Here is an 18,323-nt window from a genome sequence, read left to right on the forward strand (position 1 = left end):
TAATCAAGTATCCCAATCACTGGTTAACTAGTTAGTTAATTAATCTCTAATGGGATCAAACATAGATCAAACGTTCATTTACCAGCTCTACAATCAAGGCTATTCTTCTTCCTCCTCAATCTGCACATCCGAATTTCACTCTCGCGAATTCCACCTTCATGAATTCTTCCTTATTTCTCCTTCGTCCTTTGTAGTTACGTAGTTAACTATTTGACTTGAGAATAGTTTCCTAGTTAACTAGTTATTGGTTATTAGCTATCATGTAATCCATTTCAATCCACGTGACATTTTCACGTGACTGGCAGCATGACTGCCCATTGAGATGTCGAAAGATGCTACTTGAATTCTAGTATAAAAGGGATATGGCCACCAGTTGTATTTGCAAACCTGTGGTCATGCAAGGTTGTGTCTATCTAAAATCTTGGGATGGTCCCCTTTTACTATAGCTAATGGTGACGTCGGTTTTCCTCTCAATTCGATCCTCCAAAGGCCACCTATGGATTCTCTCTTCGTCTAGGATGTGTTCCTCACTTGCCGTGCATGGATCTGCTACAATGCTTTCGGGCCTGGAGGTAGTTGTCATGTATTCTCTTCCCAGATTTTTATTTTTCATCTTGTTGGACCGCTGGTGGAGGTTATATGATTCTTGACTGAGCGGATAGGATCCTTTCGATTTGGCTGTCGTGACGTTAAAGAGCCGTGGGAATAACCTGACGAGAGGCCCCTTCAGTATGGGAAGGCATGCGCAAATTATGCCGGTGTTTGCTTCTATCGAGGTCCACGTTGATCTTGGGATAAAGTCCCCTGATGTGCCAAACTGTCAGCCCAATGAAAGGTTCGTTCAGTGAACGAGTCCAATGTGGATATGCTTACAAGTGATATCCTTTTCCCCCGAAGTTGTTTGCGCAACAGCAGTCGTTCGGATGATGCTGGTGATACACACACTAAGACGTCAAGTCAACTATCGTTTGTCTCTCAAATCAGACGTTATTGGGGCTGTGGCACTGACAAGAATCCAAGAGCAAAGACACCCACAACTCCAATCTTCTCCTTCCAGTGCAGATGCAGCTTTACCAGTGCTGGGATTGGCAGCAGGAAAACAATGAAATCTGTGGTCGTATTTGTCACTGCATATCCGTACCAGAAGGCGTTTTTATGGATACATTTGCCGTTGACTTTCTTGTTCCATGACGCTTCTAGCGGAACACACTGGAATATCGTCGCGAAGGTAGTGCTGATCGCCCATAAGCTAATCAACATGATCGCGACCTGGAATATGCGTGGGTAAGGGGGAGATACGAATACTCGATGGTAGAGACACAAAATCGAAATCTTCGTGAAACCGAGAGCTGGTTTGTAAAAAATTTGGGCTATAAAGAACCACTGTGAATCTGTCAGCAAAAGGGATTGCGATTGCCATTGATAAAGTAAAAGATCGGAAATAGGTTGCGAACGAACTTTGAGCGCTGCGTTCTTCTCTTTTGGTGCAAGATCGGATGAACGTTTTCCGTACCCATTAACCACCGCTACGGATTTCATGTCAGCATGTATGTCCTTGGGCCTTCCCATAGAAGCGAATCAGGTTGTTAATGGAAAACACACCCAAGTTAACGGCGGCTGCCATAACAACTGAAGAAGCCTAAACATCGGTTAACAGACGTCTTCGCTTTCAGGATCCATCGTTTTTCGACTCATGAGGAGACAAAGGTGTCTAACCAATGCGATTGTAATCATATAATCATCAGATCCGAACTGCTTATTTGCTATCCGAGTTGATAAGCGCATCGCAACAAATAACGAGGCTGCGAGAATCATTACCAGTGAGGTAATGTACAACTGGTATCCCCTGCTCGGCTCGTTCGCATCGCCCTGGCCATAGTTGATCGCCATTTATCGAACAGCGGAAACAAATACCTCTCGGGCGGGATCAATAATGACCATAACAAGAGCTGTGTATGCAGTTGGATGTGAACTGTTGCGGGTTATGCCATACTCTTTAAGTTCTTGTTGCATCCCTGCGAATGTCCCCTTCCAACGGTGACCAGAACATCTACAAAGGAAGACCCGGGCAGATGGCTCTGCCATTTCAATTAGTACGCAGCAGTAGTGGATTGTAGAATCCATGTTGTTTACTTTTACTGAATGGATTGGCTTCGTTCTACTCCAATCATCTTGACTGGAGTCCCAAAGTTTTAGTGATTGAAGATTACCAAACTTGTCCCATCCATGAGTGTTCTACGCTCTTCCCTGCCCGGCTTGCCTTGGAGGGCGAGCTAAAATACGTGGTGACCCGACCTTGTTCAGGGCGAGAGGAGATTAATTTACCATGTCATGAGTTAACATCACTTCCTCTCAAGGAAGCTTACGCTGCGTAGTTAGTTTACTTGCTTGTTGATTGGAGCAAGGGGCGGGGGGGAAAAGAAGAAAATCCTCTCGGCTAATTTTTTTCCATAGACTGATTTTCGAATCTTTGGAACACAACATGTGAGAAATTTTCCACCAAAGGACGGGTACGCAGTAGATCCAATGTCGGCGAACTGCGTATCATCAATATATTCGGAACCAATGTCCGGTTATGACTTCCTTGTCGATCGTTCTCATGCGGGGCTCAAGCTAAGGCTGGTGGCTGAAAGTCAAACGGCAAGTGTCGTGGGTTTTCATGGATAACAATGATACCTCTTGACAGTTGTGAAGGTATTGTTGGAATGCTAACGTTTGAAGCTCCAAGAGGATGTTAACTACTTTTGGGAGCCTTTGAAGACATTAAGCCTTAGTCTCGCTGACGGGCTTTTCGAAATTTTTAAAATTTGGTGGAGAGACTTTGAAAGAATCCGGCACTTGCGAAAACAAGAGGGAAAATGAAATATTGTGTTGGGCCCTACAGTAAGCTGAGGCATGGAGACTAATACAACAAGTGAGAATTGACAGTTTAACAGAAGAGCAATTAACTCAGTGATTGACAGTGACAGTGCATATATATACTAACTAGCACGGCGAACAATTTTCAATTCCACTTGTCCACGTTTTCCTGGGATTCTTAGGGTATCGTTTCTTCCCATCCATCTGGGTTCTGTTTCTTGTGGGTTTGGAACAGATGGTTCGAATCTTGGAGAGCGACGAGGACAACCAGCGCTCTTGTCCCGATATTCCGAAGCTGACGGTGCTGGTGATCATCCAATCTCCATGTTAGAAAGCCGACACTAAACCTTTTTGACCGGGATTAACACTTAGGCGGCTGTGGCTAAGGCTTAGCCTTCTTCCCAAACCGCACTTTTTCGATTCAGGGGACGTTCCAAGGAGGAGCATCGTTCTTAATCCCGCGGAACAAAGCAGATGAAGATGTCAATCTGACTGACCAAAACTCATGCATGGATGTCTCCCAGTCATCTCGGCTATGATTGCATGGAAATGATAAAATAATGGACCATTTGCTTTCAAATGCTACATTGGCTTTATTGACCGTGCATTAATCTAAGTTTTGCGTTCTTAAGAGTCCCCAATTATGTTTCATCCCCGACCACCATCCTCTTTTTTCCTTTATTTATGCCACGATTTATGTGGGCAGTCTCACAAGGCACAGAGAGCGCAATGAAAGGTCTTTTATTCTTGGTCGCCTTCGCGTTGATCGATCTCGGTTTATCATTTTCCATTGTTCTGACAACCAATGGACTGATCATCGGCCATTCCGCCACTGGCGTTCGCGATGTCCGAGAGTTCTTGGGAATCCCATATGCAAAGCCTCCAGTTGGAGATCTTCGATTTTCTGCCCCACGACGGTCCTCGTTGAAACTCTTATTTGAAGCTTCAAAGTTTGTCAGTCTGCCACGAGAGATCACCCCACCCCCCAGCATGATCATCTTATTTATTACATCCTCCCTCTCACATGAATTCCCTATTAGTATTTGGATCTTTTTTTATATTTATTTTTATATTTATTATTGGTTAACTGATTATGATTGCGTGCTCTTTTCTAGTCGAAGTACGTTTTATGCCGTGTTTCATATCTTGCTTTGATATGAACATCTGAGTGAATTTGAGGTAAATACATACTAACAATGGTATTGGTAGCGATTGTCTTTTCACTGCTTCCTCACGGGTAGATTTCCCAAATGAGACCCCTCAGTTCAAACGTGTTCTGGCCGCTTTCGCGGGTCAGAATAGTAACCCGCAAAGTGAAGATTGTTTGACTCTCAACATCTGGTCCGGCGCAAAAATGGGCAAAAGTCGTAAAAAGCCGGTTCTTGTGTTCTTTTATGGCGGAAGTAAGCCACAAACATCAATCGCACTTCCCCCCCACAAAAAAAACGCCAGCGGATGTTAACGTGCATTAAATTAAGGATACACGACTGGTGCTACAAACACACCATACTTGAACGGCAAGTATTTCGCGGAAGCTCAAGACGTGGTGATCGTCACAGTCAATTACAGAGTCAATATCTTCGGCTTTCCGGGGGCACCAGGTATAACTCAGAACTTGGGCTTGCTTGACCAGCGCCTTGCAGTGGAGTGGGTTCGCGACAATGCCAAAGCTTTTGGTGGTGATCCGAAGCGGATTACGATCTTTGGCCAATCTGCCGGAAGTGTAGCAATTGATTTCTGGTCCTATGCTTGGGCCAAGGACCCCATCGTTGCAGGGTTGATCTCACATTCCGGCACCGTGTTCAGCTTCCCGGTCAATTCAAGGGAACTTGCAACTCGGCATTGGTACAATGCCAGCACGTTGCTGGGATGTGGCTCATCGGGCGATGTCATGCCCTGTATGAGAAGAAAGAGTGCGACAGAAATCAAAAAAGCCATTACTGCCATTCCTCCTCCGCCTGGTTCCAGCGTTGCGCGCTCCCAGCCTGTGTTTCAACCTACGCCTGATGGTAGAGTCGTTTTTGATAACTACGCTTCACTGTCTTCAGGAGGCAAATTTGCTCGAATTGTAATTATCACTTCTCCTGTTCCTTAACCTAGTCCGATTGACGGACGCTCTTTTGTTCCCCGCGCAAAGAGGGTTTTTTTTTTTTTTTTGGCCCATTTTGCTTGAGAAGTTTCGCTAACCAAACGAATCCAACAAACAGCCATATGTGGTCGGCCACACTGACAACGAAGCAGGCTTTTACAACATCTCCGCTTACGCGAGGGGAAACATTCTTACACCTGAGGAGTGGGAAGAGTTTAACCACGAAGTCTTTTCCTGCCCTACCTCGCAAACGACTGCAGACCGTGCCAAACACGGTGTTCCTGTCTGGAGATTCCGATATTATGCCGACTGGGATAATACACGTCTGCATCCGAACAGTCGTGCGTATCACGGAGTTGACCTGCACATGATATTCGGGGCATCCCGTGACGTTAGCGGGTTGCCTGAGTCGCAGGAACAAACCAAACTCAAGAAAATTATGCAGAATGCCTGGGCACGCTTTGCAGCTGATCCTAGGGGCGGCTTGAAACAGATAGGGTGGCCAACTTTTAAACCTAAAGGTGCGTGCCTAATCTTCCATGTTCATTCTCATGCGCGATCAACTAGAGCAAACCGGTTCTGACGCATAGATTTGTTGCAGAGAAAACTCTCATCCAGCTTGGACTGAACAATGAAGGATGCGAGACCTTTATCAACCCTATGGAGTTTGATCGGGGCTGCGGGAAGGTTTCTTCTTGAGGAAGGTATATATATATATATATTCTTTATACATAATTAGACTGCGTATGTCGGTAAATTTTACCCCAAAAATATGTAATATGATCACCATAGTTAATACCAGCTATCACAACTCGTCCGTAGAAATGACTCTCCTTTCCTGCGGCATGCGTGCATTAACAGAACCGAGTTCTCGCTCTCAGCTTATCGGAGTAACATGAGGTACAGTATCTGGGGCTGTGTACAACATGTATGGTTCAACAGATTAGCACCAGCTGGAACAGACTTTTCTCAGCTGCATGCGCAAAACCAGATTCTATAATATCTCACAATCGGATTAGGCGCCTTCGGACACATAGGCACGTACGAACAGCTCTTCAGTCGCGGCTTGCAGTCGTCTGCTTCGTCCACTCGGAGAGCTTTCAACCGAGACTTACAATTTCCACGGTTATAACCATAGGAAAGGGCTATAGAATGGCTGCATCCCGGAGGTTTCTTTTATGGGTGTCCTGCATCAATACAAACGGGATTCAGAAGCAACAATTCCAGGATATATTATCCGTATACGTGGATGTATAGCGAGTCGAGATGGGGGATCACTCCGTCACAAAACAAGTTTGCCTCCAAATGGGATAAAGGAGGAGGCCCCCTGATCTGGGCCACAGGAACTTGCTCATCGCTCGCCCCGAGGTTGAGCCTACTTTGCGCCCCGTTAACTTGTCAATTGACCAGCGATGGCCAATGTGAGGGTGGATGAATAGAATGAGTGACTTGGTTGTGCTATCAATCTAGCCACGCCCGAATTCGTTTTGCCAGATGCTCCGTTGGTGGCTCGGGATCGCTTCTCAGGAACCAACTTCTCGTTTGGAGGTCGTGTTGATCTGCAGGCACAAACAGGTTCAGAGCCTCAGGATTCTTCTTTGTTCCCTCGCCATTCTGCGCAGTCCAAGTCCGGTTGGATTGCGGTTGGCAAAGCCCCAAAACAGGGTTAACTAACTACCTGCTCGGTTAACTTCTTCATGTCAAGAGTGCGAGCGCGGTCTTTGGCTCAAGTGGGGACAACGAAGATGGTTAGTTAATTCGCTGCATCTCGAGCTTCGTATCCACAATGAACAACGTCCAACATCACAATAATAATAGTGATGATCTCTTCTCTTGGGTCTTGAAGAAAGGCTGAAGGAGACTTTGATTACCCTGCAGTCATTTGAGGACGAGATGGGATTTGGTGAATACGACGGATATCGACACTTACCAGATGCTGATGCCCGCCATACGAGGAAGACCAGCTCATGCTTATTATTAGTTAACTAAATGGCAAGAATTCCATGGAGAGGAGGTATCCTCAGTACGGTGGCCAATTGACCAGAACCTCAGCCTCCTCAATCTCGTCGAAGATCATGGTGATCGCCCGTGATGAAACAGGAGCAGCGTGCAGCATCGCCGCGTTTCTCAGCAGCCGAAACTTCAACAAGCCTCCCCCTGGGGCCCTGGGCACTGGCAGGCTTCCCCAGCCAGTCAGCAATCGGAGATATGCTTCAGGATCCGGGATGTGGCGAGAGCTTCCAACCCAACGCCCGGGGAAGAGGCACATCCCCCGCTGCAAGCATTTCGTGTTCTATAATTACCGCGGGGCAGTTCGTTTCCTTATCCGTGCATTTATGAACGAAAAAAATGATTTCATGTCTCAATCAGACTTATTCTCTAGTGCGATCTTTTCGTCAGGGAGAAAATGAACACGCTTTGCAATGGCGGCTCAGCCAGCTTGAGAATGTCCCATTCTTCTTGTGACTGGCATATTTGGCTAGAGGGGAGCGTTTGGCCAGCAAATTATTACAAGTTGATTCGTTTGATCGTTTGATCGTTTCTACGATTGCTCTCTGGTTCCCCTTTGCCATTCTGTTTCATGGCTTCCTTCTGTCGCCCTTGGTACACCAATACCTCGCTTTCCATGGGAGAATACGGCATTTACCAGCATCACTGTGTACCATGCCTTTATGCCATGAGTCTCTTTTGGTCTCTCCGGCTTCCAAGGAGCTGCCCTGAAGGGAAATCCTCCCAATATGGAGGAGGTCTGATCGACTGCCACTTTGGTTGTGGGCTGACTGCATCCGTATTTGAGGCAAGAAGTGTGAGCCTCACGAGGACAGAGTGCGAGCGGCGAGGCGGAGACATATTAGATACCTTGAAGGTATAGAAAGGATAGAAAAGATCATAGCTATAAGAACCCCTTCGACACCCGAAATAGCTTGCATATTCATAACTAACCAAGGGGGGCAATCACTTCTGCGAAGGTGACATATACCGACATCCATTACCTTTCCCTCTATATTTTACTTTTATTTTTAAACCTACGCTGTTGCTGCTTTTGGACTTTCTACGAATATCGAACGAGACACGAATCGATTGAGAAAAGATGAGGTACTTCATCCCAATTCTAGCCCTCACGGCCACCTGCACGTCGCTCTCCGCCAAATCCAAGCGATGGGAACAATGCGACGTTCAGGGCGAAGAAGGACACTGCATGCCCCCGGCTGAATGTAAGGCTTGGAACGGTGTTCCCGTAGCCGGTGGATTCTGCCATCACTCCCCACACGGCTGGCAATGCTGCACCGCCGAACTGCCTCCAGTCGAACCCAGCTTTACCGAAGATGATGACGACGGTCTTGCCAAGCGCGCTCCGCGTAGCTGCACAGCTTACGGCGTCCCAGGAACTTGCATCAAGAAATCGGCATGTAGGGGAACCGCAACGCCCGGCGCAGGGACGCCTGATGACCCCTGGACTTGCCCCAGGGACCCGAACGACGTGATGTGTTGTACGGAGAAACCACCCACACGACCCCCGGGAAGGAGATGTAACGCCCGTGGCGTCCCTGGCGTCTGCATCAGGAAGTCCGCCTGCAACGGCGTTGCGACGCCCGGCGTTGGCACCCCTGAGGACCCCTGGACATGCCCCAAAGACCCCAACGACGTGATGTGCTGTACCGATAGAGCTCCCCCTCCCCCTCCCCCTCCAGGTCCAGGGGGAAAGAAGTGCAACGCCCGCGGTGTGCCAGGCGTCTGCGTCAAGAAATCCGCCTGCCAGGGCTTCGCTACACCAGGCGCGGGAACACCAAACGATCCCTGGACTTGCCCTAAGGACCCCAACGACGTGATGTGCTGCACGGAGAAGCAGCCGCCTCCACCTCCGGCGGCTCCACCCGTTAAGATCCCCGAGCACAAGTGCAAGAGACATGTTATCGATGCCGGGTACAAGATCATCAATGCCAATCCGGGCAAAGTCAAATCTGTCGGCTGTTATGGGCAGCGCTCGGGCAAGTCTGAGCATCCTCTTGGCCTGGCCCTGGATCTCATGACTGGTGTAAGTGTTTAGATCCTTGGTATATAAGCCAAAATTATTTCTTCATCAAACGAAATGCTGATGGCTCGATCCACTTGCACAAGGCGCACTCTCCCAACGGGCAGCCACTCGGCGAATGGGTTATGAACCACGCTGGCGAGCTCAGGGTCAAGTACGTCATCTGGGGACAGAAGATCTGGGAGTCTGGTGAGCGGGTTAGACCGTGGGCCCAATGGAAGCAGATGGAAGATAGAGGCGGGGTCACTGCTAATCACTGGTAAGTGTGTGAACATCGAGCCCGAGAGTACATCCATCCGGGAGCAGTTTTGCTAATCATGAGTGTTATTTTTCTCCAGGGACCATGTGCACGTTAGCTTCAATGCCTAAATGACCTGCTGTTTTGATTTCCTTTAATATATCTTTTCCTTTCGTGAAGAGGGTTGCGATATCTCTTTCTGAAGCCCTCGTTGAGCATCGATATTTTTATATTTTGGATTATATGTCCGGTGTTTACGCGATGCAGGGGGGAGCCTTGGGATATACTCTGTTTGGGAAATTCGAGCGAAATATTGTTATTATGGTACTGACATTGTTAGGTGTTGCTCTCTGTATTAAGTACCCTGCCTGCTTTATGGTAAAAGCAATGCCTTGAAACTCAATGTGACCATGGATAGACACATTTTCTATCCTCCAACCCCCAGTTCCATCTACTACGGTTTTTTTTTTTAAGGGGGGGGGGAGGATAGAAAAATACAGGCAAAGGAGGGTGCAAAAGCGATATCATCAATAATTAAATCCATAATGTAACCGATCCTCAGATAAAATAGTTAAAATATTGAAATAAAGCCTACAAATAAATAGAAATACAGACAGACATAACTCACAGAATAGAGGGCCGCAACAACACTCACGCATATATATGCACCCAATAAGACCGATGGACAGAACCGCCTGATGAGAGTGAATATTAGGTAGCACAGGCATAGCGTCACAGACATGAAATGAAAGCATAACATGGGGAATTCCAGAAGCAGCCCACAAGGCAGAAAGCAGAAAGCACAGAAAAGAGAACAATAGAAACTATGCAGACCAAGATATATTTCGCAGATTCTCCGAACTTAGAGCAAGCCAAACCAAACCAAAACACACGTCCCATCCGGAGCGGTCGCAAACAAGATTAAAACAACGAAACAAAAAATAAAAAGAATAAAAAAAAATTAAAAAGAAGCAAATACTCCGCTTCCCACCGCCTCTTCCCCCTAAGGTCGGTTCCTTCTGCCTCTAAAATCTTCAGCCCATTATCACAATACCCTGAGGTCCTCTCACTCTCACACTCTATACACCCACAGCACTAACATTCACACCCGCACCCCCTCCACCTTCCCCTCTGCCTCCGCCTACACCTACACCACCACCATCACCACCATCCCCAACCCCAGAATTCCCATCAACACCAACCCCAGCCGCAGCCGCAGCCGCAGCCCCACCTTTCCCCGCCAACTCCAACCCCATCTTCTGCCTCTCCATCTTCTCCTTCAGCATCGTCTCCCTCCCCGCCTTCGTCACACGCGCCTTGCGCACCGTCCCACCACCTCCCCTGGACGATCCGCCACCACCTCTTCCACTACCGCCGCTGCCGCCGCCGCCAGCAGCAGCAGCACCACCATCATGCCCAGATGAGCCCGCAACGTGCTGTCCGACATTCGCAGCGGCGGCTCCACCGCGCGTACGCGAGCCAGCACCACCTGCACCGGAACCTGCGCCGCCACCGCGACCGCGGCCACGGCCTCGTTTTATGGAGCCGTCGGCGCTGGGTGGTTGTTAGGATTGGTATTTTATGGATATATATATACCTATATATATATGTAGAGATGATGGGGTAAGGGGATAGGGAAGAGAGGGAGCCAAAAAAAAAAAAAAGTGAAAGCATACCGTTCAACAGAAATCTTCTCCCCCTCCGGGATCAGCGGACCGCTGTAGACAAAAAACCCATCCTTGCTAGCAGCCGCCTGTTCCTGCCATGCAAGCTCGCTATCATCAACGAAGGGGTCATCACGGTCATATTCTTCGATTTTTCGTCGGCGTTTCTTCTTTGTTCCCGCAAGGGTTGCTGCAGCCGTAGATGCAGCTGTGCTGGCGCCAGCACCGACACTAACGTCACTCCCCGCATGTCCATTCGCGCCCGCACGCCCCATACCAGACATGATCACATCACCATCGTTGTCGCCATCGCCATCACTATCCCTCTCGATATCTATGAGACTCAAATCCTCCTCCGCGGCACTATCATTCCCGCCACTGCCACCTTTCGCACCCCTTTCATTCCTCTCCAACGCCGCACTAGCCGCATTTACCCTTGCCATCCGCTCGCGCTGTGCCGCCAGACGCGGATGCAATGCGTCAAAGCCATACTGCTCCTCTGCCAGGCGGGTGAAGTTAATTACCTGGTTCGTTTTGCCTTGGAGGGGGATGTGGAGGATGATGTTTGGGGTGAACTTGGTGGAGGAGGGTGATGAGTTGGAGGGGTTGGTGGAGTCGATGGCGCCGAAGAGGGTGCCGGATAGGAGGCCGGAGCCGGAGGGGAGCGGGGCACGCGGGGTCTCTTTGACGTTGGAGCGGGAGGGCTTGGGGGGTGAGGCTGTGGGAGCTGTGGAGGGGGGCCCCGTGGAGGGGACAGAGGGTTTTTTGGTTGTCGTTGTTGTTAACGTTGGTTTTGTGGAAGCGGGGGGAGGTTGGATAGGGGTTGGGGTTGGTGCGGTGTTGTTCAGGCTGTCGATGTCCATGGCGATGGGTTCTTGCAAGATGGATGGGGATGGTTCTGGTTCATGCATGGCTTTTGGTTGCTGGATGGGTATTGCTGTGTTGGGAGGGGTGATGGCGGTCATCGTGGCTGGGGGAGGGGAATGAATACTGGGATGGTTGTTCTCTGGAGAAGGCTTCGTTTGTTGGTTGTTGGGAACGGTTGGCTGGGATGGAGGTGGCGCTGAGCTCGACGGCTGGATTGGAGGGTCGATGATGCTGGAGATGGCGGGAGATGCACTGGCACGGTACACCGGACGGGGAGGGGGCGTCCTCGTGTTGGGTGGGGGTCCGAACTGGCTGTGAGTGGGGGGGAGAGAGATCTTGGACGAGGTGGATACATGGGGAGCTGCGATGGAGGAGTTATCGAAAGCGGAGCGGATGGGGTCATAGTTCTGGCCGCTGGAGCGCTGGGCAGGAGGGTGCTGTTGTTGTTGCTGTTGTTGTTGTTGGTGCTGCTGCTGCTGCTGCTGCTGCTGTTGTTGTTGCTGCTGTTGCTGCTGTTGCTGCTGTTGCTGCTGCTGCTGCTGCTGCTGCTGCTGTTGTTGTTGTTGTTGTTGTTGTTGTTGTTGTTGTTGTTGTTACTGTTGTTGTTGTTGTTGTTGTTGTTGTTGTTGGTGGTGGTGGTGGTGGTGGTGGTGCGATGGAGCAGTGCCCGAGGTGGAGGGCAGGGCGGGAGCTAGAGCGGGCGCTAGCACGGGGGTGGAGGGCGGGGCGGGCTGCAGGTGATAGGGGTGGAACGGAGGGCGGGAGCTGCCATTTGCGGGGAAGGCGTCATAGGTGCCGTTTTGGGAAAGGGCATGGGGGTGGTGTGGCTGGAGGTGTGGCTGGAGCGGGGGCGAGACGGAAGGTGCAGATGAGGCTGGAGCACCCAGGTGGAAGGCGGCTGACGAGGCCGGGAGAGAGGGCGAAAGCGTCGAAGGCACCGGAGTAGAGGGAGCAGAAGCAACCGAAGCAGCAGCAGCAGCAGCAGCAGCAGCAGCAGGAGCAGAAGAAGAAGAAGAAGAAGAAGAAGAAGAAGAAGAAGAAGAATCGGCATTGGGCGTAACGAGGTCAGTGATCTTGGACTGCCGCGCAGGGGCCAGGGGCTTGTTGCTTTCCCGGGGATGTTCCAGCTTGGCTCGTTTGCGTGATGCTCCGCGATCGGCGTTGTCGTTGCTGATGACGGGAGAGAGTTGCTGGTTCGGATTATTGCTGTTATTGGCAGAGGTATTGGTAGCATTATTTTTACCATTACTGGTGCGACGTCTGCGGGGTTTTGCGTCTTTATCTTTCTCTTTGGCCACCTTTGGCTCCTTGTCTTCTTTCTTTCGGCGGGTGCGTTTCACCTTGGCGGCGCCTGTGGTGGGAGCGTCGGTTTGTTTGTCGCTTTTTACGTCAGCATCCGTAGCTGGAGCTGGAGCTGGAGTTGGAGCTGGAGCTGGAGCAGCACCAGTGGTGGTTGGGCCAGCAGTAGGCGCAGCATGTGGAGCCTCTGGATTAGGCGTGGAAACCCGGGAATGAAAATGAGCGGGCGTGGGCACACTCTCACACTCGGATAGATTGGGAGAAGACAAGTCTGGCGATGAGGAGGAGTTGATTTTATTAGTTGCTGGTAGCTGCTGCTGCTGCTGCTGAAGATCATCCTGTGGAGGCTGTACTTGAGACTGTATCTGCGGTTGTGCTGGCGGGTGATTGTTCTGGCTCATTTCTCCCCGTCGCGTGCGACCTCTGCCTCGCCAGCCCTCGTCCGCGGCATCTCCAGACATGGAAGCTTTTCTCCACCACGGTTGAAAATTGCAAGATGCAAGACGCAGCGGGAAGAAATAAAATAAAATAAAATAAAAATAATATCGATCAACCCGTGTCTGGAATAGCAGCAGACGGGTTTTGGGTCTTTTTCTTTTATTTTCGGATTTCTTTTCTCCCGCTCTTTTTCCTTCAAGATCCCGAATAAGCCCCAGCGCTCTCACACGCATACGTATGTATGATGTAGGACCGGTAGAACGAATTTCAGTTTATTTTCCAAGAATACTGTCTGAGAAATTCTTCTTCTTATTTCTTCTTTGACAGCTTTCCCCTTTTTTTTTTTTTTTCTCTCTCTCTCTTCTTTTTTTTCTTTTTTCTTTTTGCCTGGTGATGTCTTTTTGGCGAATTAAAATTCTATTTAATCTTTGCTTTTCTGCAGCGGTTCCCGCAGTAAAATAAAAATAATCACGTGTGGTGTGTGTTCTGTTGACAAAGTGGCAGTTATTTAAAACATGGGAATTGGAAATCCGCTTTTTATTGGTGGCGGGGGTGTTCTTGGGGATGCAGAACAAAGTTGAACCAGCGACCGTTGGAGAAAATCGAGAATAAAAATCGCTGGGACGCAAGAGACGAGAGAGAGAGTGGAGTTACGGTTTCGGTGGTTAGGGTTTGGCACGAAGAACACGAATACCGAAAGTTGGTGATCTGCTGTGTGGAATGAACGGTGGCTGCTGGTTGGGTTTTGGCCGGCGTGGCGAGGCAAACCACAGGGAAATTAAAGGGGATTTAAGAGCGAGGAATTTTTTTACCCGTGATCGTGAAATTCGAACACACGGGGATTCTGACGATGGCAACGGGGTTGGAGTAGGTTGGTTGGTTTGAAGATTATGGTTTGGTGATGGTGACAGACGAGGATGATGTGCGACGAGAGATAAAAAGGTCGAATGACCAGCGATGGATGAAGTGGATAAGGGGAGGTGACCAAGGCGTGTGAACAGGGAGCTGGGGTGCAGGATGAAACAGGAACACGCCGGGGGAGGTTGGCACGGGCAAGAGAAGAAGAGGAAAAGTGGAAGAAAGAATATTAAGAAGAGGCGGAAGAACGTAAGGAAAGTAAAGAAAGAGAGAGAGAGAGATAGAGAGAGATAGAGAGAGATAGAGAGAGAGAGATAGAGAGAGATAGAGAGAGAGAGAGAGAGAGAGAAAAGAAGGGGATGGGAGCAGGTATTTAGTATGGTTTGAGCGAGAGGCAGAGACCGGCTAACGAGCTACCTTTGATGTGAAGCAGCAGCAGGGTAGTAGGTTGAAAGGGGAAAAGAAGAAAAAGGGCCACAAGGCAGAGAGGCCAGAGGGCAGAGAGAGGCAGAGAAGAGGCAGAGAAGAGGCAAAAGAAGGGGGCAGAGGCGAGACGGCATCTGGGAAAGGTTAAAAATGCAGGCGGGTGGTTTAATTTGACCCTTTGATTCTTAGCTATAATTAATTAATTGTTCGGGGGAGCGTCCCACGGGAAGAAGCAAGCAGCAGCCAGCGATTGTTTGGCGGTAACCATCGAGTAACTGCTGCTGCTGCTGCTGCTGCTGCTACTTCTCTACTACTTCTCTACTGCTACCTGGTACCAGCTGACTGGACTGGCTGATGGCATGTTTGCTACAGTCAAGATGTATGGTCACGTCTATTGTACACATTCATGGGCCAAAATGCTTCGGTGGATGGAAGAATTCTGAACTCCTGCTCCTCGAACGGATATCTCAAGTGGGCCAATCCACATATATATATATATATATATATATATATATATATATATGTGTGTGTGTGTGTATATATTGGATGTGAATATGCCCCGCTCCAACCTATTCCCACTCCCCCTTCGCAATATATCCCTGTTCCGCCGTGTTTTAGTGTGTGTATTGGTTATTTACCTCGTTACAATCTACTCTACGTCCCGCTCCATCCATGGGTTCTCTCTGGCCCCAAGCATCCATGGACGTTCGGGCCCTAGACGCTGCACTCGCCACAGCAAGCCACATCCGACTGGGTGCAGCTGGAGAGGAACGAACTGGCCCATAGCGCCAAAAACACACCAACCCAAACCCCACAAGGCCAATGGCCAACCCAGGCATGGCCTGTGATTGAAGATCCTTGGATTCCGCAAGCTGTAGAGCTCCACCGAACTGGATGGAGGATACAATATATACCACACACACAAACCACTCTCGGCTCTCAGTTGCTCATCAGATCCCCCACCACTGCTCACCATTCCCACGTTTGTTTCAAATTCCTGTACCGTCCTGGTTGCATGGGGGCCCCTACTATCCCCTCATAGATAAAGATCTGTTGCAGTCCCGAGGTCTTGGGCCCTCGTCCTCTTTGGGTTTAGCTGCCCCGGGACTGTTCCACGTGATGCCCAACCTTAACCTGCGTCCAGACCTGCGCTAGTCCCAAAATAGAACTGGGCTGGGTCACGTGTTAGTAGCTATCTTATCGATGACTAAGCCCGCATGGAAACCGTGCGATCTGGGAAAGCTTCTTTTTTTTTTAAAACTACACACCACGACAACAACGACAGCAACAACAACAACAACAACAACAACAACAACAACCACTAAAAAGGCGGGTCTTCCTCTCGTCCTGTCTTCCCTACATGTGCATATTGCATATCTTGCAGTAGACATGGCTGTCCGCGGAGAGCGGTTTCACATCAACCTCTCTTCTGACGATGAGGATGACAATGTTCATGACTACTGTCCCTCCCTTGCGTCTCCTTCCCTCGATTTCGTGGGTGATATCAGAGAACGAGCACCCTCGGCTACACCCCTACCGCCTGCTCCTCCACGACTGCCCTCTACATCTACCGGTTTTCCAGAACACCGGAAGCGTTCCAGGATATGTACTTTTAAACAGCAAAGAGCAGTTAGAGATTCAGTGGCTCATAAACAGCCGCCACCACGTCGTGCTTCAACTACTCCGGCTGCGAGCCTTGCGTCCTCGACCACAGCTGAGAAGAACTCTATAGATGAGGAAAACGAAAAGAGACTGGCTGCCATGTCTCCTGCTGAGATTGAAAGAGAGCGTGGAGAATTGATCTCTGCGCTTCCGCAATCGCTCATCGAACGATTCCTCCGTAGAGCCAACATCGACGAAGACCACCAGCAGGAGGGAATTAGACCTCGAACTAGTAGGGAGAATAAAGACAGTAATTGTACTCTAGAAGAACAACCGGAACAATCAGGGATTACATCTACTTCTACGCAACCCCAAAAACCCACCAATTCCGTCTCATTCGACGTCCCCTCATCTCCACCGCCAACAACAGAGAACCAATCCCAGCAACCGACAATAGAAGACCTCCCACCCCACCACCCCCCCTCCGAACTCTGCTCAGCCTCCGCATTCCCAACTGGCCCCATCCACTTCCCCAAACCACCACCTCGCCAATCACCCATGCCAAACCTCGACCCTTCCTCCCCTTCCTTCCTCGAAGACCTCCAAACCCACTACTTCCCGGACACCCCGCACGACCCCTCCTTACTCTCCTGGCTCCAACCCGACTCCTATTCATCCGCCACCGACTACGGCCCATACCCGCCAGCGTCCCCCTACCACCCCGACAGCTCCGCCACCTCCATCTCCCCAGCGTCCCTCCGCTTCTCTCTCGCAGGCAACATTCTAGCCCCGCGCACGTCGCTCGCGATCCCGACGACGTTGGGATTGCATCACCATGCGAACGACCCTGAAGCGGCGGGATATACGATCTCTGAACTTGCCATTTTGTCTCGCTCGTCGTTTCCTGCGCAGCGATGTTTGGCGTGGCAGGTTCTTGGGAGGCTGCTGTATAGATTGGGGAAAGGGGAGTTTGGGGAGAAGGAGAGTGCGCTCGTTGAAGGTTTATGGAGTGCTGTGGAGAGGGAGGGGGTTGTTGCCGGGATGTTGGTGGAGGCTGGTGGTGGTGGTGGTGGTGGTGGTGGTGGGTCGAATGCTGCCTCTGGGGCGAATGTTGCGGGTAGGATTGGGAAGCATGCTAGTGCGAAGGCGTGGGCGACGGAGGCTGTGTGGCTTTGGAGACGGGGCGGAGGTGGGGATAGAGGGCTGACGAGGGAGGGGACTTTGAGGTCGAAGTAGATTGGTATATTTATGTCTGTTGTTGTGTCCATGTTCGTTTGCATCTACTGGGTGTACGCATGGTTTTTGATTTAGGCGCATTGCATTATTGTGCTTTTGCAGAGAGATCTGGCATATGTTGTTGCTGAAGACGCTATGGACAATGTTGAGTATGAATGATGCACGAATAGGGCCAGAAATGTTGCACCCAGAGCGGAAAGGAGGAGAATAGTTTCTAACGTCCTCAGCAACCACGCGCTACGCCTCATCTCAAGATTCTAACATGCCAGCATTAGGCTGTAATTCCAGACGGAGTGGATGGAAGCTTGGAACTCACAGGTGTACAGGGGTCCAGCAGGGCGACATGCTTTCACCAATAAAAAGCAGTCCCAGAGCACAACCCTGCCCCTCACCCCACTTCTGAAGGCATGGGGAAATATGGAGATAGATACAAGGGTGACGGCAAAATCTGTCAGGAAAAAAACCAGCTTGGGTTTTTAACCTGTCGTTGGAGTGACGTGTCAGATATCACTAGCCTGTGACGGCAGGAGTTGGGGGTGTGGATGAACTGTCTCTACGCATATCCCCCCAGCAGCATCTCCGATATTTATATCTCTCTCCCAGCGTAGGAAATGTTGATCTGCCATGACTGCCTTTACGCTATAAATATCTCAGAGTACACAAACATTCACCTCATCGAGTGTACGACACAGACAGAGTCCAAGCGACAAATAG

General features: G+C 49.9%; 5 protein-coding genes across 5 annotated transcripts; 3 read left to right on the top strand and 2 right to left on the bottom strand.

The window, feature by feature from the left end:
* Positions 1–409: 409 nt before the first annotated feature.
* PAAG_06009 (hypothetical protein) lies at positions 410–1,890 on the bottom strand (the record flags this gene model as incomplete). The annotated part of the gene is made up of 6 exons (XM_002792175.1): positions 410–804; positions 874–944; positions 1,010–1,383; positions 1,459–1,526; positions 1,603–1,639; positions 1,717–1,890. The coding sequence occupies 6 exons, from the start codon at positions 1,888–1,890 to the stop codon at positions 410–412; spliced, it is 1,119 nt and encodes a 372-aa protein (XP_002792221.1).
* Positions 1,891–3,588: 1,698 nt separating this feature from the next.
* PAAG_06011 (cholinesterase) lies at positions 3,589–5,647 on the top strand (the record flags this gene model as incomplete). The annotated part of the gene is made up of 5 exons (XM_002792177.1): positions 3,589–3,809; positions 4,069–4,262; positions 4,338–4,927; positions 5,067–5,469; positions 5,550–5,647. The coding sequence occupies 5 exons, from the start codon at positions 3,589–3,591 to the stop codon at positions 5,645–5,647; spliced, it is 1,506 nt and encodes a 501-aa protein (XP_002792223.1).
* Positions 5,648–8,039: 2,392 nt separating this feature from the next.
* Positions 8,040–9,244, top strand: PAAG_06012 (hypothetical protein; the record flags this gene model as incomplete). Its single annotated transcript, XM_002792178.2, has 2 exons — positions 8,040–8,984; positions 9,068–9,244. The coding sequence occupies 2 exons, from the start codon at positions 8,040–8,042 to the stop codon at positions 9,242–9,244; spliced, it is 1,122 nt and encodes a 373-aa protein (XP_002792224.2).
* A 1,054-nt stretch (positions 9,245–10,298) lies between these two features.
* On the bottom strand, positions 10,299–13,510 carry PAAG_06013 (hypothetical protein; the record flags this gene model as incomplete). Its single annotated transcript, XM_015845762.1, has 3 exons — positions 10,299–10,773; positions 10,896–12,301; positions 12,461–13,510. 3 exons carry the CDS (start codon positions 13,508–13,510, stop codon positions 10,299–10,301), a joined length of 2,931 nt encoding a protein of 976 aa, XP_015699988.1.
* A 2,650-nt stretch (positions 13,511–16,160) lies between these two features.
* On the top strand, positions 16,161–17,609 carry PAAG_06014 (hypothetical protein; the record flags this gene model as incomplete). Its single annotated transcript, XM_002792180.2, has 1 exon — positions 16,161–17,609. The coding sequence occupies one exon, from the start codon at positions 16,161–16,163 to the stop codon at positions 17,607–17,609; it is 1,449 nt and encodes a 482-aa protein (XP_002792226.2).
* Between the last annotated feature and the right edge of the window lie 714 nt (positions 17,610–18,323).

Source organism: Paracoccidioides lutzii (genome assembly GCF_000150705.2).
Source record: "Paracoccidioides lutzii Pb01 unplaced genomic scaffold supercont2.16, whole genome shotgun sequence".
Lineage (NCBI taxonomy): Eukaryota > Fungi > Ascomycota > Eurotiomycetes > Onygenales > Ajellomycetaceae > Paracoccidioides > Paracoccidioides lutzii.